This window comes from Bos indicus x Bos taurus, chromosome 5 (assembly GCF_003369695.1).
Source record: "Bos indicus x Bos taurus breed Angus x Brahman F1 hybrid chromosome 5, Bos_hybrid_MaternalHap_v2.0, whole genome shotgun sequence".
Taxonomy (NCBI): domain Eukaryota; kingdom Metazoa; phylum Chordata; class Mammalia; order Artiodactyla; family Bovidae; genus Bos; species Bos indicus x Bos taurus.
In genome coordinates this window covers 96,968,130-96,984,892 of record NC_040080.1, presented here as the reverse complement: position 1 = coordinate 96,984,892, position 16,763 = coordinate 96,968,130, and the positions used below count along the sequence as shown (strand labels likewise).

The window sequence follows — 16,763 nt, the reverse complement described above, 5'->3', positions numbered from 1 at the left end:
GATGAGGTTATATTTCTAATTCTTTGTATTTTTGTTATCTTTACATCAATGGAATTGTGGGGTCAACATTTTGCTGAAGAATCTTTTACGGTCTAGTGAGTTTTGTTAAGGTACTTTTTAATGTATTCGAGTAAGGATTTATATTTAGAACTCCTGCTGCTGCTGCTGCTAAGTCACTTCAGTCGTGTGCGATTCTGTGTGACCCCATAGACGGCAGCCCACCAGGCTTCCCCGTCCCTGGGATTCTCCAGGCAAGAGTACTGGAGTGGGTTGCCATTTCCTTCTCCAATGCAGGAAAGTGAAAAGTGGAAGTGAAGTCGCTCAGTCGTGTCCAACTCTAGTGACCCCATGGACTGCAGCGTACCAGGCTCCTCCGTCCATCGGATTTTCTAGGCAAAAGTACCGGAGTGGTGTGCCATTGCCACTCTTAAGTATATACAGTCCTTGGGGAAAGGAGAGGTATACAAAGATGGAAAATGCAACTTTGTTTAGACATCTCTGATACATGTAAATAACTGGTGCATTGAAAAAAAAGACCACAGAGATGGTATAGCAATGTTGTATGGAGTGTTGGTTGTGGAGTATGCAGAATAGACAGCTTTTCTGTGATGGGGGTTGTCGGGCAGGGAGAAGGGAAAAAGAATTTCATGGAAGAGTAGCATTTGACTTTTGAAAGATGAGTGGTATTTGAACCAAGTTGGGATGGCATTCCATACTGAGGAGCAAGAGACTAGTTGAGAGAAGTTGATCTCTACAGAAGATTTATTCAGAATTTTTTTTAACCATACTGAACTACATTTTTCCTTTATATTTAAAAGAATTATCATTACTCTGGATGTAGAGAAACCTTTTACAAACCGTTAAAAAAATATGGCTTTTGAATTTGCTGCTGCTGCAGCTAAGTCACTTCAGTCGTGTCCAACTCTGTGCGACCCAATAGACGGCAGCCCACCAGGCTCCCCCGTCCCTGGGATTCTCCAGGTAAGAACATTGGAGTGGGTTGCCATTTCCTTCTCCAATGCGTGAAAAGTGAAAGTGAAGTCACTCAGTTGTGTCTGACTCTTAGCGACCCCATGGACTGTAGCCCACCAGGCTCCTCCATCCACGGGATTTTCCAGGCAAGAGGACTGGAGTGGGGTGCCATTGCCTTCTCTGTTTGAATTTGCAGGTATTCTAAAAAAAAGGAAATGTCAGCATTTTGATTAAGAAAAGTTGATTTTGAAGTTTATTTTGTATTTTGTCACTTAAACACTCCCCTTTTATGGACCGTGCACTCCAGTTGCACTAAAGTTTTTATTTATTTATTTGACTGTGCTCCCTGGCTTGAAGGATCTTAATTCCCTGACTAGGGATCAAACCCAGCCCCTGTCAGTGAATGCACCAAGTCCTAAACACTGGACCGCTGGGGAATTCCCAACACTAAAGTTTTATGTTCTTTCTTTCCTTTGATTGTTGGCACTTTTTATTACCTCTCTAAGGAACGTTGTCGGAGAAGGCAATGGCACCCCACTCCAGTCCTCTTGCCTGTAAAATCCCATGGAAGGAGGAGCCTAGTGGGCTTCAGTCCATGGGGTCGCTAAGAGTCGGACATGACTGAGCGACTTCACTTTCACTTTTCACTGTCATGCATTGGAGAAGGAAATGGCAACCCACTCCAGTGTTCTTGCCTAGAGAGTCCCAGGGATGGGGGAGCCTGGTGGGCTGCCATCTATGGGGTCGCACAGAGTCAGACACAACTGAAGTGACTTAGCAGCAGCAAGGAACGTTGTACTTACCCACTAATAACTCCAGTTTACTGCTTCATCCTTCAGAACACCCTAAAGATCATATCCATATTGTTGAACCCATACTCCTGTTTTGTGACTTGTCGGTGTGCCCCTTCTACTCCCAGTTCTTCTGCGCTAACAGGGCTTATCTTTGTATTGGAGTTGTTCGTTTACGTGTCCCTCTCTCGCCGGGTTTGAACCTTTTTTGAGGGCAGGATCTTAACTTACTGAATCCTTAGCTCCAAGTACAGCCCTGCTTCATAGTGAATATAGTGAATATTGGTTGAATGGGTAAAACTAACTTTACATTTGTGTGAGAACATATTCTCAAATGAACTAAATCCATTTTACTGTTTGGGGATTTTGCAGACGGAGCCTTATATTGTGTTGGTCACAAATCTACATATTCTTCTCTTCCAGATGACTATAATTGGTACGTATTGAAATCCAGTTGGAAAAAAAAAATGAGTCTCTTAGCTCTGTCTGAAATGATTGTTTTATTTCTTGTTTTGGTATTTCTGCTTTCTTTTCTGATTGTTCTTTCTTTAATTTTGTTTTTAAAAAATATTTCAGTGGTCTTATTTACCCAGTGTCTGGACTTATAAATGTTTTAAATAAAAATCATTTATCATTGTGTTTCAGTGAATACTTCATTTGTTCTAAGACAGATGTGCTGATAGAAATGCTGTCTTTTCTTCCTGAAGCATTCTTTAGTTTTTTTGAAAAGTTAATTACTTTTATGATTTTCTCTTAGAGTTCTTATCCGTTAGCTTAAACAATTATTTATCTTATCTTTTGTTGATACTGAATAATCCTAAATTGTAAATATTTAATTTAACCACAAATTATTTGGTACTTATTCAGTTCTAGTCAGTATGCTAAGAGCTAGGAGTAGCATATGAATGGAATGTTGTCCTTTATAGCAGAGTCCTATGTGCAGAAGCTACAACATTTTTTTTTTTTCTTAAGTTACTTTTTAAAAAAAAATAATTTTATTTATGTATTTATTTTTGGCTCTGCTGGGTCTTTGTTGATCTGCCTGGGCATTCTTTAGTGGCAGTGAGCAGGGGCTTCATTGCTGTGTGCCGGCTTCTCATCTTGGTGGCTTCTCTTGTGGAGCACGGGCTCTAGGCATGGGGGACTCAGTAGTTGGAGCTACGGGGCTCTAGAGCATGTGGGCTTCCATAGTTGTGGCGCAGTGGGCTTCGTTGCTTCGTGGTATCTGGGATCCTCCCGGACCAGGGATCAAACCCCTGTCACCTGCATTGGCAGGCAGATTTTTTTTTTATCACTGAAGAAACCAGGAAAGCCCCATGAAGTTGTTTTATTGTGAAATTTAGTAAAAATATATTTTCTTATCTCTTGACACCAGTTTTAATTGTAAATTTAATAAGTATTAGGATAGTGATGCAATAAGACTAGATAATAGGTGGCACTTTTTGAACCTGAAAAGATTGAATCTTACATGTTTTGCATTATGCCAAGGGCGCTTGGAGAAATGCTGATCTAGAAAAAGTGTTCAGCTACAGTCTTTATGATTGGAAATTCAGGTGATCCTTTACCTGGAAGATTATGTATTTTGCTGATCTTCAGCTTTAATAATTCAAGTAATCTTACAGCTTTTTGAAGATAGCTTTTAGATAAGGAAAGGAAGTTCTATTAATAGTGATGCATGAACATGAAGATCTCTTCCAAAGATTTGGAGAACAAACTAACAAAACAAGTAATTCAAAGGATAATAGATAAAATCATGGGTAATGGGGTTGTTGTGGTAGTTAAATTGACATATTTTGTGGGATGGTCTGAATTGTCTCCTGTGATACGGGTACCTCCTTTGCCAGTCCAGTGACACGGCATTTATTCTTCAGGGATTGGTGATTAACAGATTTGAGCTCTAATACTCATTTTGCCTTGAATACAGTATAAACCTGTCTCTGAAACGTTCATTCTTCTTTTTTTTAAAGCAAAGTAGAGCTTGCTCTGACATCTGATGCCAGGACAATTGTATGCTACCACCCTTCTGTGGACATTCCATATGAACACACAAAAGTATGTATAAGCAGATCTCTTATGATTTTTAATTTGCTGTTGAAATACACTTCTTTACAGTGTCCAAAGAGAAGGGAATTGTTTGATTTTCTTTATTTGGTGTTGTCTTTTGGCTTTTTTATTTTACTGTTTTGATTTTTCTCTTCCTCTTTCTCTAAAGATTTTTTTCAATACACAAAGTGAACCATTTAAACACAACTATGGCATCAATTTCTTGCCTAAAATTTGGCAGGTTACTGACTAGGGATCAAACACACTTAGTATAAATTTTAAAAACACAGTGTGCCATGCTACTGTATACTGCAGGCTAATAAATTATGAGAAGTTTGTATTTTAGAGTGCTGTTTCATAACTTTTATATTGTGTTGGTTCTGATCATCCTTTAATGTTTGGTGAATTTCTTCCTGTTTTTGGTTAGTTTTTTCTAATGGGCCAACATGGGCATAATTTTAAGTGGCCTAATTTAATTAATGTTTTCCATATTTCTTCAAAAGTGAAGCACTAGATAAAGGAGGCTATGTTTTTACTTTAATACAATTTATTTAACTTGACCCAAGTCTTTATTTATTATTTTATGTGTGAATTGCTTTCTCTTTTTTCTTTAAGCCTTCTTCTACTATATTTGGAAATGTTTGATTTGCTTTTTGAGGAAAAAATACTTAAGTAGTTCATCACATGATGCATCTAGTGGTAGCTGTTTTTAAAAATCATCATTAAGTCTAGAGTACTGATTTGATAGAAAAAATTAATTTTAGTTTGCTATTTTGTATTCTCTTTTTAATTTTGTCATTTTGTCTGCCTACCTTGTATTCTAGCTAGGTATCATAGGCAGTAATTTTGTACCTTTTCTGTTTCATTTCTTTGAACAGCTTTTAGAAAACAGGTGTAAGTCACTGGCTTTTGGCCTGTAACCTCTAGCTCGTACTGTATTGTGTCTTCTCCCATTTTTATTTTGTATTAGTTTTCTGGTTGTGTGCTTTATTCCTGTGTTAGCAGTTATACTAAAAAGCCCAAGATTGTGTGGTCTTTTCTCACTATCCAGATTCTCATCTCCATATAGCTGTTTGCATCCACGAATCTGACACTTTTCCTGTCCTTCCCAACTCTTAAAACATCTGCATTCTATTAAAACTTGCTATCTTTATAAAGTCTCTCAGAACCTTAACTTCTTCTAGAACGTTGGCTTCGCCTTCTGACTCTTAAAAGAAAGTTGGCTGTACCCTAGCCCCATTGCTTCCATAGCACTCTTAAGTAGTTATGCTTTCTCTCCTAAACCCTTTTACTACTGAGCCTAGAGAAAGAATAGATGTCCCTGTGGCTCTTCACTGTCATATCCAGGTCATCTTTCCTCCTCCCTAATGGTTTCTAGCTTGCTTTGTAGTTTGGATCATTAAATCATGCTATCTCCTTATCTTTTTTTTTTTTTTTGCTGTCATCCTGCAGTTCACTTCTCATCCTCCCTTCCCCATCCCTCCACTCTTCTTTGAAGATTTTAAATGTACTTTGACACTCACCAACACTGTTTGTATCCTAATTCTTTGTTATTTCAGTGTCCGTGTAGATGATCTGTCTACTACCCCAGCCTCTGACTTCTTGACCTTTTATCCCTACAGCGGCCCCCACTCCCATGGTTGTTCCTTGCCACTGTGCTGTGCTTAGTCGCTCAGTGGTATCGGATTCTTTGCGACCCCGTGGACTGTAGCCTGCCAGGTCTCCTGTCCATGGGGATTCTCCAGGCAAGAATACTAGAGTGGGTTGGCCGTTCTTTTCTCCAAGGGGTCTTCCCAACCCAGGGATCGGACAAGGTCTCCCGTATTGCAGGTGGATTCTCTATCGTCTAAGCCTCCAGGGAAGCCCATGGTAGTTTTCTAGAGAGGTTTTAATCACAAATAATTCTTCCTCCCAATCTAGATGTTTAAGAATTCCATTAGTGTGCTACCAGCTCCTCCTAGCTTCCCAGCTCCAAGAATTATTTATTCCCTCATTAAGACCTCCATCGATTGATGGAACCATGTTTTCGCAGTCCTTTTCGTATCTCATACATTCTCCTTACCTGGGATCGATTCCATGGTCGTCATCATCATCACTCCCTTGCATACATACCCGTCTCTGTTTGTTTTTTTGTTGCCCTTCCTTTGCTGTATCAGTTGTCTCCTTTCCGGTGTCTTCAGTATCCCTCTCTAGTCTAGGAGATCACTCATGTGAGGTCACACATAATCCCTCTACACAGTGGATTCTCTGCTGTTCTTTAAGGTAGATACTTAGGAAGCTCCTGCCTCAGGGCCCATGTAGTTACTGCTTCCTCTGCCTGAATGCTGTAGTTTATTCCCTCTCCTTGAGGTCTTTCCTTATTTGTTACCTAGAGAGACCTTCCTTGACCACTGCATTTCAAGTAGTACCCCTTCCCCTGGAGTCCCTGTTGTCCTTCTTTGCTTTGCTTTTCTCAATAGCATTTATCATTTCTGGCACAATGGATGTTTTCCTGCTATTCTGTGTGTCTGCCTTCATTAAAATGTAAGCTCCATGAGGACAGGGCCTTGTCTGTTTTGTTCTACTTTTTGCTATATCATCAGCACCTGGAAAACCTTTGTACTTGGTTGGTGCACAATAAATATTTGTTGATCAACTAAATAAATTGGGTCCTCTCCATGATTTTCTGTTTTAAAGCTAAGAGATACAAATTTGTAGAAGCTTGGAAATTTTTTGTTTCTCAAGTAATTACAGATTGGACTTTATTTACAATAGGAAACATTCTTGAAAATACATTGTTAAAATATGTTCTTTTTGAATCTAGATTTACAGATTTCACAAAGTATATAGCATTAAATAACTGTATTTAAACATGACTTATCATTTAGATTGGATTTTCTTTTTTCAAGGAAGTAGCTGCAACTCTGTTCTGTTCTGTGCTTAGTTGCTCAGTTGTGTCCAACTCTTTGTGACCCCAAGGACTAACTGTAGCCTGCTAGGCTCCTCTCTGTCCATGGGGATTGTCCAGGCAAGAATACTGAAGTGGGTTGCCATGCCCTTTCTCCAGGGGCTCTTCCCAACGCAGAAATCAATCGGGGTCTCCTGCATTGCAGGCGGATTCTTTACCATCTGAGCTACCAGGGAAGCCCAGCTGCAACTCTAGTGGACCCTTTAATTCTCTAGGCCCTAGAAAGCATATTTCGTACAAAGATCCTGTTCATATGTAGAAATACCTACTGACACTGACTTTAAGAAAATTAAAATGATTTATATGATTGGTTTTCTGGTAACTTGCATTTGCATCTAGATGTTGATTATATTCCAAATATCCAGGTAAAAAGATCTTTCTTTCTGTTTCGCCCAGGTATAAGTCTTATTAAAACTAAAAATGTTTTTCTAGAATTTATGATTTCTAGTTTAGGAAAATAAAGATTTTAAACCAGGGACAAAAAAATAATAATTTGGAAAAATAAAGTAAAAATGTAAGTATTAGGCAATTCTTTTTAGTGGTTGATTTAGTGGAAAATTTGAAAAGTCAAATTTTAAAAATTCTTAAGAAAAACAAGGAAAATTCAAGATGACAGTTCTAAATGTTTTTTTAAAGTTGACATACAGTTTTAGTTTTTCCTTTTTACTGAAATATTCATGTACCCTTTCTTTGAAATTTGATCAGGGAGATCAAGTGCAACCTAAAAGTCAGTTCTAAGTCTGTAGAGGCTTTTGGTTTAGACTTCGAGGAAGCCATTAATTCTAATGTCTTTTTTCTGTGTGCCTGGGAAAGAAAATGTTTTTAATTATACAAAGCAGAGAGAATTTGTGATATATTAGAATTGAGCCTGTTTGGGAATAGGAAGGGAGACAATGAACATTTATTAACTTGAAAATAGCGGATAATATTTAAAACATTTGATCTTTAGTAACAAGTATAGTAACCTAAGGGGCTTCTCAGATGGCTCAGTGGTAAAGAATCCACCTGCTAAGCAGGAGACTCAGCTTTATCCCTAGGTTGGGAAGATCTCTCTGAAGAAGGAAATGGTAATTCATTCCAGTATTGCCTGGGGAATTCTATGGACTGAGGAGCCTGGCAGGCTAGAGTCCATGGGGTTACAACAAGTCAGGAATGACTAGCGACTAAAAACAATAACAACACAATAACTTAAAGGAGAGAAAACTATAGGCTCTAATCTAGTGTTTGCTGGTATCCTTCAGAGTCTGATAGTAACTTACAAAGACATATATTAATATTTCACTCTATATGTAAGAGATGACCTTATAAAATTACTTTAAATGTTTAAGGGACACTTCTTTAAAAAATAATAATAAATTAATACTTTTTTCCTGTTTGAGGCCTTAAAAGAAACATTAGTAGCTTGTTCAGTCACTCAGTCATGTCTGACTCTTTGCAACCCCGTGAACTACAGCATGCCAGGCTTCCTTCCCTGTCCTTCACTATCTCCTGGGGTTTGCTTAGTTTCATGTCCATTGAGTCAGTAATGGTGTCTAACCATCTCATCCTCTGCCGCTCCCTTCTCCTTTTGCCTTCAATCTTTCCCAGCATCAGGGTCTTTTCCAGTGAGTCAGTTCTTCGAGTCAGGTGGTCAAAGTATTGGAGCTTCAGCTTCAGCATCAGTCCTTCCGATGAATATTCAGGGTTGATTTCCTTTAAGATTGATTGGTTTGATTTCCTTGCAGTCCAAGGGACTCTCAGGAGTCTTCTCTAGCACCACAGTTTGAAAGCATCAATTCTTCGGCTCTTAGACTTCTTTATGGTCCCAACTCTCACATCAAACCTATATTAAGTAGGTAATTACTCCTCAGATTTTACAGAAAGGAAATTAAGAGCTTAAATAACTTTTCCAAGGTCACAGAGTTAGTAGTTATTGACCAAAGCCCAAATTCTTAACCTCTTCATTATACTTTCTCCTTATTCCCTCCCACACTGTGGTTCCTTATTTCTACTTATGTCAAATTGTTGTACTTAGTGCTCAGTGGTTAAGTGATGTCTGACAGTTTGCAACCCCATGAACTATGGATTGCCATGCTCCTCTGTCCATGGGATTTCCCAGGCAGGAATACTGGAGTGGGTTGTCATTTCCTTCTCCAGAGGATTTTCTTGACCCAGGGATCGAACCTGCATCTCCCGCATTTTAGACAGATCCTTTACCACTGAACCACGAAAACTGAAACTGTGAAAGCTTTTTATAATCTTTATTTCTCAGGGTCCCTTTTTTAAGATTGCCTGTTTATTGTGTTTTTACCTACTTTGCTCTACTTGTAATGTTTTTTATTCCTTCTAGAACTCATTCTGCACTCTATGACAAGGCTCTAACTTGGCTCCTGTTTTATGTTTCACTAATGTCTTTGTTACTTTGCATTTCTGAAGTACTTAGTCAGTTGCACCACCATCATGTACTTACAGATTGCCTTTTAAAATGGCTTTATTTTTTTCATGTACATAAGCTAAATAAATATGAATATATGCTCTAACATTTAATACAGTGGTAGAATGTAGTAGTTGTCATTAATAGTGTATGAATATAAGAAGACGTCTGTGTTTGAATTGTTTCATTTGTAAATTCAAGGTTTCATTGTGTTGTAATACATATATAAGGTGTTTGTAAAGCTTATATATGTTTTCAGTTCATTCTCTTAGTTGTGTCTGACTCTTTGTGACCCCATGGACTGCAGCACACCAGGCTTCCTTGTCCATCACCAACTCCTGAGCTTGCTCAAACTCATGTCCATTGAGTCGGTGATGCCATCCAACCATCTCATCCTCTGTCATCCCCTTCTCCTCTTGCCTTCAATCTTTCCCAATATCAGGGTATTTTCAAATGGGTCAGTTCTTCGCATCAGGTGGCCAAAGTATTGGAGTTTCAGCTTCAGCATCAGTCCTTGCAGTGAATATTAAGGACTGATCTCCTTTAGGATGGACTGGTTAGATCTCCTTGCAGTCCAAGGGACTCTAAGGAGTCTTCTCCAACACCACAGTTCAAAAGCATCAATTCTTTGGTGCTCGGCTTTCTTTATAGTCCATCTCTCACATCCGTACATGACTGCTGGAAAAACCATAGCTTTGACTAGATGGACCTTTGTCAGCAAAGTAATGTCTCTGCTTTTCAGTATACTGTCTAGGTTGGTCATGGCTTTTCTTCCAAGAAGCAAGCGTCTTTTATATATGTTATGTATAAATATATATATGTCTTATATATGATATATATGTAACATACATATATGTTATTTTATATATGTTATATTTTTTGTAAAACTAATATAATGTTACAATCTTGTGTTACATGTCATATCTCTTAATATTTAAAATATAGGTAAGCTGACTTTCCAAGGCACTGATTTTTAAGAACTTTAGTCAGCCACTGTTGCTGATGGGCATATGCTGTCTTACTAGTGTTGGGAAGAAATGAGATTTTTTTTTTTAGTAATTAACGTCTTTGGGGAAAGAAACTACTCAAATTATCATAAAGCATCATTTAATTCCAGTGCAGTCACCTAAAATGAAAATACTGAAAAATTTTCCTTTTGGATATAAAAATGTCATTTTCAAATGAAGGTTTTTCATTGTATCTCACTTTAATGTTAGAGACTGTAGACACTGTAATTTTTTTTTTTTTTTGCATGAGCCATGTGATATGTGGGATCTCAGCTCCCTGACCAGGGATCAAACTCGAGCCCCCTGCAGTGGAAGCATCAAATTTTAACCACTGGACCATTAGGGAAATCCTGAGACTGTAAACTTTTAAGTTAAAAAGTAAAATGGGCACGATTTATAGTTTTGAGAAATATAGAGTAAAGTAATAAGTACTTTATTATTGGGGGAAGATAAATTTAAGTAATAACTTTATTATTGGAAAGGAAACCCAGAACTTGATATGAGAAGAAAAATATTTCTGGGGACTTCCCTGATGGTCCAGTGGTTAGGGCTTTGTACTTCCACTGCAGAGGGCATAGCTTCAATCCCTAGTTGGAGAACTAAGATCCCACATTCCATGACTGGTGCAGCCAAAAATAACCACTGGACAGTACATTCTGATATGCTAACTGACAGTGCGACTCAGTGAAACCATTCTGGTGACTTACCTACCCACCTTGAGATACTGTGGTGGTAATTATTTTACCGTCAACTCAATCAGATGCTGGCTAACATTCCTACACGTTGATGTTCACTGCTGTTTATTTTGTAGCCTATCCCTCGGCCAGATCCAGTGCATAACAATGAAGAAACACATGATCTAGTACTGAAAACCAGATTAGAAGAAAAAAGTGAACACTTAGAGCAAGGACCCATGATAGAACAACTCAGTAAAATGTTCTTTACTACCAAGCACCGTTGGTATCCTCGTGGACAGTAAGTGTTTTCTTTTCTTCTTCATCTCTCACTGAACACTAAAGAAATAACACAGCTTTGTTTCTGTTAACAGCCTTCTGAGGTTGTACTTTGCCTGAAGGAGTTAACACCCAGTATGTTCACCTACTGAACTGTGCTTTTAAATCTACATAAAGTATAGCTAAAATGAAAGTGTACTTCTTTTCTTCCCTTATTTTAGTGGGAGGGTTTAATCAAAGCTTTCAGGGAATCTTGCAAGGGTTCTTAAAATTTTTTCTATTTTGTGATATAGTCATTTAAAGTATTGTTTTTATTCATTGTCCTTAGAATATTTCTAACTAGATATCTGTGCAAAGTTTTAAATTCGTTATAACAAAGCACAGCTCTTCTTTTCCACTTAAAAAAAGCCTTTCTCTCCCTTAATAATCTTTCTGTAATAAAATGATATTTGTGCATCAGTTTCCAGGGGAAAAAAATCTATGATTTTTTTTTTTTGCCACTGTAGTGTCTATTTTAAGTTAAAACAATATTTGTTTTTAATTTATTGAAGCATAATTGGCTTACAATGTTATATTAGTTTGCGGTGTACCTCAAACTAGTGATTCAGTATTTTTATAGGTTTTACCCCATTTAAAATTAATACAAAATAATGGGTATATTTTCCTGTGCTGTGCAATATATCCATGTTGCTTGTTTATTTTATACATAGTAATTTGTGTTTCTTAATCTCGCACTCCTACCTTGCATCTCTCCCTTCTCCCCACTGATTACCACTAGTTTGTTCTCTGAGTTGGTTTCTGTTTTGTTATATATGTGTGCATGCTGAGTCACTTCAGTCGTGACCAACTCTTTGCAACCCCATGGACTGTAGCCCGCCAGGCTCCTGTGTCCTCCAGGGGACTCTCCAGGCAAGAATATTGGAGTGGGTTGCCATGCCCTCCTCCAGGGAATCTTCCTGACCCAGGGATCAAACCTGCATCTCTTAGGTCTCCTGCATTGGCAGCCGGATTCTTTACCACTAGTGCCACCTGGGAAGCCCATTTTGTTATATACATTTGTTTTATTTTTTAGATTCCACATATAGGTGATAACATAGAGCATTTGTCTTTCTCTGTCTGACCTATTTAACTAAACCTAATACTGGAAATTTCCTGGTTGTCCAGTGGTTAGGACTCTGTGCTTTCACTGCCGAGGACATGGATTCAGTCCCTGATTGGGAACTGAGATCCCACAAGTTGCTGTGTGTAGCAAATAAATATATTACATCTTCTTTATCCATTTATCTCTTGGCTACCATAGTGTCTTTCAATTCCTTCATCTATTTTATGTACCCTTCCTTGATTTTTCTTTCTTATTCAGTACCCACTTAGTTTATACATGCAGTCTATGTTTTTCCCTCTTTGTAAATTATAGGAAAACAGGTTAGCAAACCATTTATATAGCTCCATATCTCAGTCACTGCTGTATTCTAAGATTTCTTTCTATGATTCATACCATTGCTCATGTTGATCATTTATTTCTTTCCCATCATCGAGATATTTTAGTTCAAGCCCCACCTTAAAATTTTTTTTATAATGGCTTTCAGTACTTGTTTCCTGCATGTTTCATATTGCTGCAGTTTTCTTGTGATCTTTTGTTCATAACCAAAGTGCTGAAGTTATAAAAGTTCTGTGTTGGTTTGTAATTTGAAGAGGAAAGACCGAAGGCAAGAAGACCATTAGGGAGTCTTAAAACCAAATGTGTAATCTTCAGACTTTTCTGTCTAGTACCCCACCTGTGTTTGATCTTAATTACTGCTAATTAGCTTTGACTGCTAATTAATTTAATCTCCTGGTATGTCTTCTCCCTTCAGGATTACTAGGCATTTTCAGTTCTAAGCAGACTTTAATTAGATGCAGTTGATTATCCCAGTATCTCTCCTAATAAAGAGTTCAACATAAAAACTCCAGATGCTAGCTTATGTGTACAGAGAAAAGTTTTACCTGTAGGCATTGCCATTGTGATGCATCATCTTTCACAATTTTAATGTGTGATTACTGATACTTAACAAATATTTATTTGGTATGTATATATATAGATAGTTTGGTTTAATGGGAGCCATTTTCAAGTGTTGGTTTCTAGATTGTAGAGAACATTTCTTAAATATCAGACGGGATATACAAGGATATTTTACTAAATATTCCACAGTTTTAAAGTTATAACAGTTAAAAGAAAGGGACCCATTATGAGTTTACTACTTGGGGCTATATAACATCTTTTTAAATAAGTTATTGAAAGGTATAAAATACTTGTTTTTAAAGTATTTTAAAACAATTCAGAAGCATTTAAAGTATAAAATAAAAATCTTCTTTATACCTACAAATGCTGTCTTCCCCGTAGATGAACACTGTTAAACTCTCCCTATATGAATAACCCAACCTCATATTATACTCAGTTCTGTGCTTTTTGAACTCCAATAAAGTAGAACCTTTTCTGAGAGTATAACTGTGTTAAAGAGGCTAGACTGACTTAAATCATCTTATCTCTGCTACTTACTAGCTAGTTATTCAATCTTGTTATCTGTTGAAGAAAATAGAAATAATAATGCTTAATTTGCTTGGTGGTTTTGAGATAAAATATAATCAAACACCTGGCATACAGTATATGTACAGTGGTAGTGATAATGATAATTAATACTGTCTCATTGTCTCCCACTCACAGTTTTTCTCTTACTCTTTTTGAAGCATCTTTCTTTTTTTTTGACTGTGCCATGCAGCTGGTAGGATCTCAGTTCCCTAACCAGGGACTGAACCCAGGCCAGGGCAGTGAAAGCACCAAATCTGACGACTAGGCCCCGAGAGAGCTCCCTGAAGCATCTTTTCTTAAATAGGCTCTTTTGAGGTTTAGTTTGCATACTTCAAGTTTACCAGTTTTAAGTTTACAACTTTGTGATTTTTGACAAATGTTTTAAGTGAAATATTCACTAGTTCAAGTATGTAAATGTATATACATTGTAACAAATATATACTGCTAGTGGTAAAGAACCCACCTGCTTGTAGGAGATGTTGAGACAAGAGTTGGGTTTCTGGGTGGGGAAGATCCCCTGGAGAAGTGAATGGCAATCCACTCCAATATTCTTGTCTGGAGAATCCCCTGGACAGAGCAGCCTGATGGGCTACAATCCCCAGGGTTGTAAAGGCTCACATAGGGTCATACTTACAACAATCAAGATGATGCTGATCAGAGCACCAGTGACCAATTTCAAGATAACTGTCAGAGCTGACTGTACTGTTTTCTGCATGGAGCCCCCTCCCTCTGTCTATAAGAGCTCTTGCCCACCAACTGTCAGTCGGGGGAGTCAGCCTTTGAACAGACAGCAGTAGCTACTCACCCTGGGAGCCAATCTCCAAAATAAAGCAAACTTTCCTTTCCACCAGCCTTGTCTACTTACCAGCTTTTGAGATGCGAGTAGCTGAACACCCACTTTGGATAATAGTTATACAGCTGTCTTGCGTAGTTATTACATGCTGTACATGCTGAGTATAATACTCAGCATATCATTATTGTTATTCTATTGTTATTATGACAACTGTTGTTATTTAGTCTTGTTGGACTGTTTTCCTTTGTTTCTACATTTTCTCACTTCTCTGATTAAACTTATTCATTGGCTAATGTTTTTCCACAGACAGAAAGCAAGCTGAGGATATGCGGGAGGGCGGTCAAGGGCCTTAAGGTCCTGCTTTGTTTGATAATCACTACCACGATCATAATATAGACTGTGTTCATAACTCCAGGAAGTTCTCCTATGCCTTTTCGCATTCTGATCCCTCCCTATAATCCTCACCCTTGGCAATTACTTGTCTGCTTTTTATTACTTTCTAGAATTTCATACAAATGGGATTATACAGTACATAACCTTTCGTGTCTGACTTATTTCACTAAGTACAGTGCTTTTGAGATTCATCCATATTGTTGTATATACCAATAGTTTGTCCTTTTTTATTTCTGAATAATATTTCCTTGTATGGATAGACCACAGTTTATCTGTTAACCAGTTGGACATTTTGGGTTCTTTCCAGTATTTTGGCCGTTTTATTTTTTTAATTAATTTGGGCTGTGCTGGGTCTTCAACACTGCCTGGGCTTCTCTCTAGTTGTGGCAAGTGGAGGTGACTCTCTTGTCGTGGTACACAGGCTTCTTATTGCGTTAGTTTCTCTTGTTGCAGAGCACGGGCTCTAAAGCATTTGAACTTCGGTGGTTGTGGCACGGGGGCTCAGCAGTTGCAGCTCCTGGACTCCAGAGCACAGGCTCAGCATTGTAAGCATGGGCTTAGTTGCTCCGTGGTATGTGGGATCTTCCTGGATCAGGGATCAAACCTGTGGCCCTTGCATTAGCAGAAGGATTCTTATCCACTGCATCACAAGGGAAGTCCTATTTAAGTTTTAAAAATTTTTATTGGAGTATAATTGACTTACAGTGTTAGTTTCAGGTGTACAGCAGAGTGAATTAGTGTGTGTGTGTGTGTGTGTATCTCCATTCTTTTTCAGGTTCTTTTCCTGTATAGGTTATTCAGAATATTGAGTAGAGTTTCCTGTGCTCTACAGTAGGTCCTTGTTAATTATCTATTTTATATATAGTAGTGTGTATGTGTTAATCTCAGTCTTCTAATTTATCATTTCCCTCCACCTTTCTCCTTTGGTAACCCTAAGTTTGATCTCAGGATCTGTGAGTCTGTTTGTTTTGTAAATTAATTCATTTGTATCATTTTTTTGTTATTGTTGTTGGATTCCACATGTAAGTGACACCATATGATACTTATCTTTCTCTGACTTATTTCACTTAGCATGGTAATCTCTTGGTCCATTCATGTTGCTGCAAATGGCATTATTTCATTCTTTTTTATTGCTGAGTAAAATCTCATTGTATTATATATATGTACCACATCTTGTTTATCTATTCCTCTGTTGATGGACATTGAGTTTGCTTATGTGTTTTGGCTATTATAAATATACTGCAGTGAACACTGGGATGCATGCATCTTTCTGAATTACGGTTTTCCCTGAATATATACTCAGGAGTAGGATTGCTGGATCATATGGTAGTTTTGTTCTTAGTTCTTAAAGGAATATTTATACTGTTCTCCATAATGTTCGTACCAGTTTACCTTCCCACCAACAGTATAGGCGAGTTTCCTTTTCTTCATACCCTCTCCAGCATTTATTGTTTGCAGACTTTTTGGTAATGGCCATTCTGACTGGGGTAAACTACAGTAATGCCTCATTGTAGTTTTTTGTTTTTAATTAATTTATTTTTTAATATTTTGACTACACTGGGTCTTTGTTGTGGCATGTGGGCTTTTTGTTGTGGTTTGAAGGCTTTCTTTTGCTGAACTGTGTAGGCTTCTCTTATTGTGGAGCATAGGCTTAGTTGATCCTCTCCCTGACCAGGGATCAAACCCATGTCCCTTGTATTCGAAGGTGGATTCTTAGCCACTGGACATTGGGTAAGTCCCCCTTATAGTTTTGATTTGCATTTCTCTAATAATTAGTAGTGTTGAGCATCTTTTCATGTGCTTTTTGGCCATCTGTCTGTCTTTGGAGAAATGTCTGTTTAGATCTTCTGCCCCCCTTTTTTATCTTCTTTTTTTGGCTGCACCA

At 37.9% G+C, this 16,763-nt stretch overlaps 1 protein-coding gene across 3 annotated transcripts in view; it reads left to right on the top strand.

The window, feature by feature from the left end:
* Positions 1-16,763, top strand: part of MRPL42 (mitochondrial ribosomal protein L42) — a 30,847-nt gene that overhangs the window by 4,846 nt on the left and 9,238 nt on the right. For all 3 annotated transcript variants that reach the window (XM_027543161.1, XM_027543163.1, XM_027543162.1), the window contains exons 4-6: positions 2,136-2,199; positions 3,731-3,815; positions 10,985-11,148. In XM_027543161.1, the coding sequence (XP_027398962.1) occupies positions 2,136-2,199; positions 3,731-3,815; positions 10,985-11,148 (313 nt within the window). The remainder of the gene's footprint in view (positions 1-2,135; positions 2,200-3,730; positions 3,816-10,984; positions 11,149-16,763) is intronic.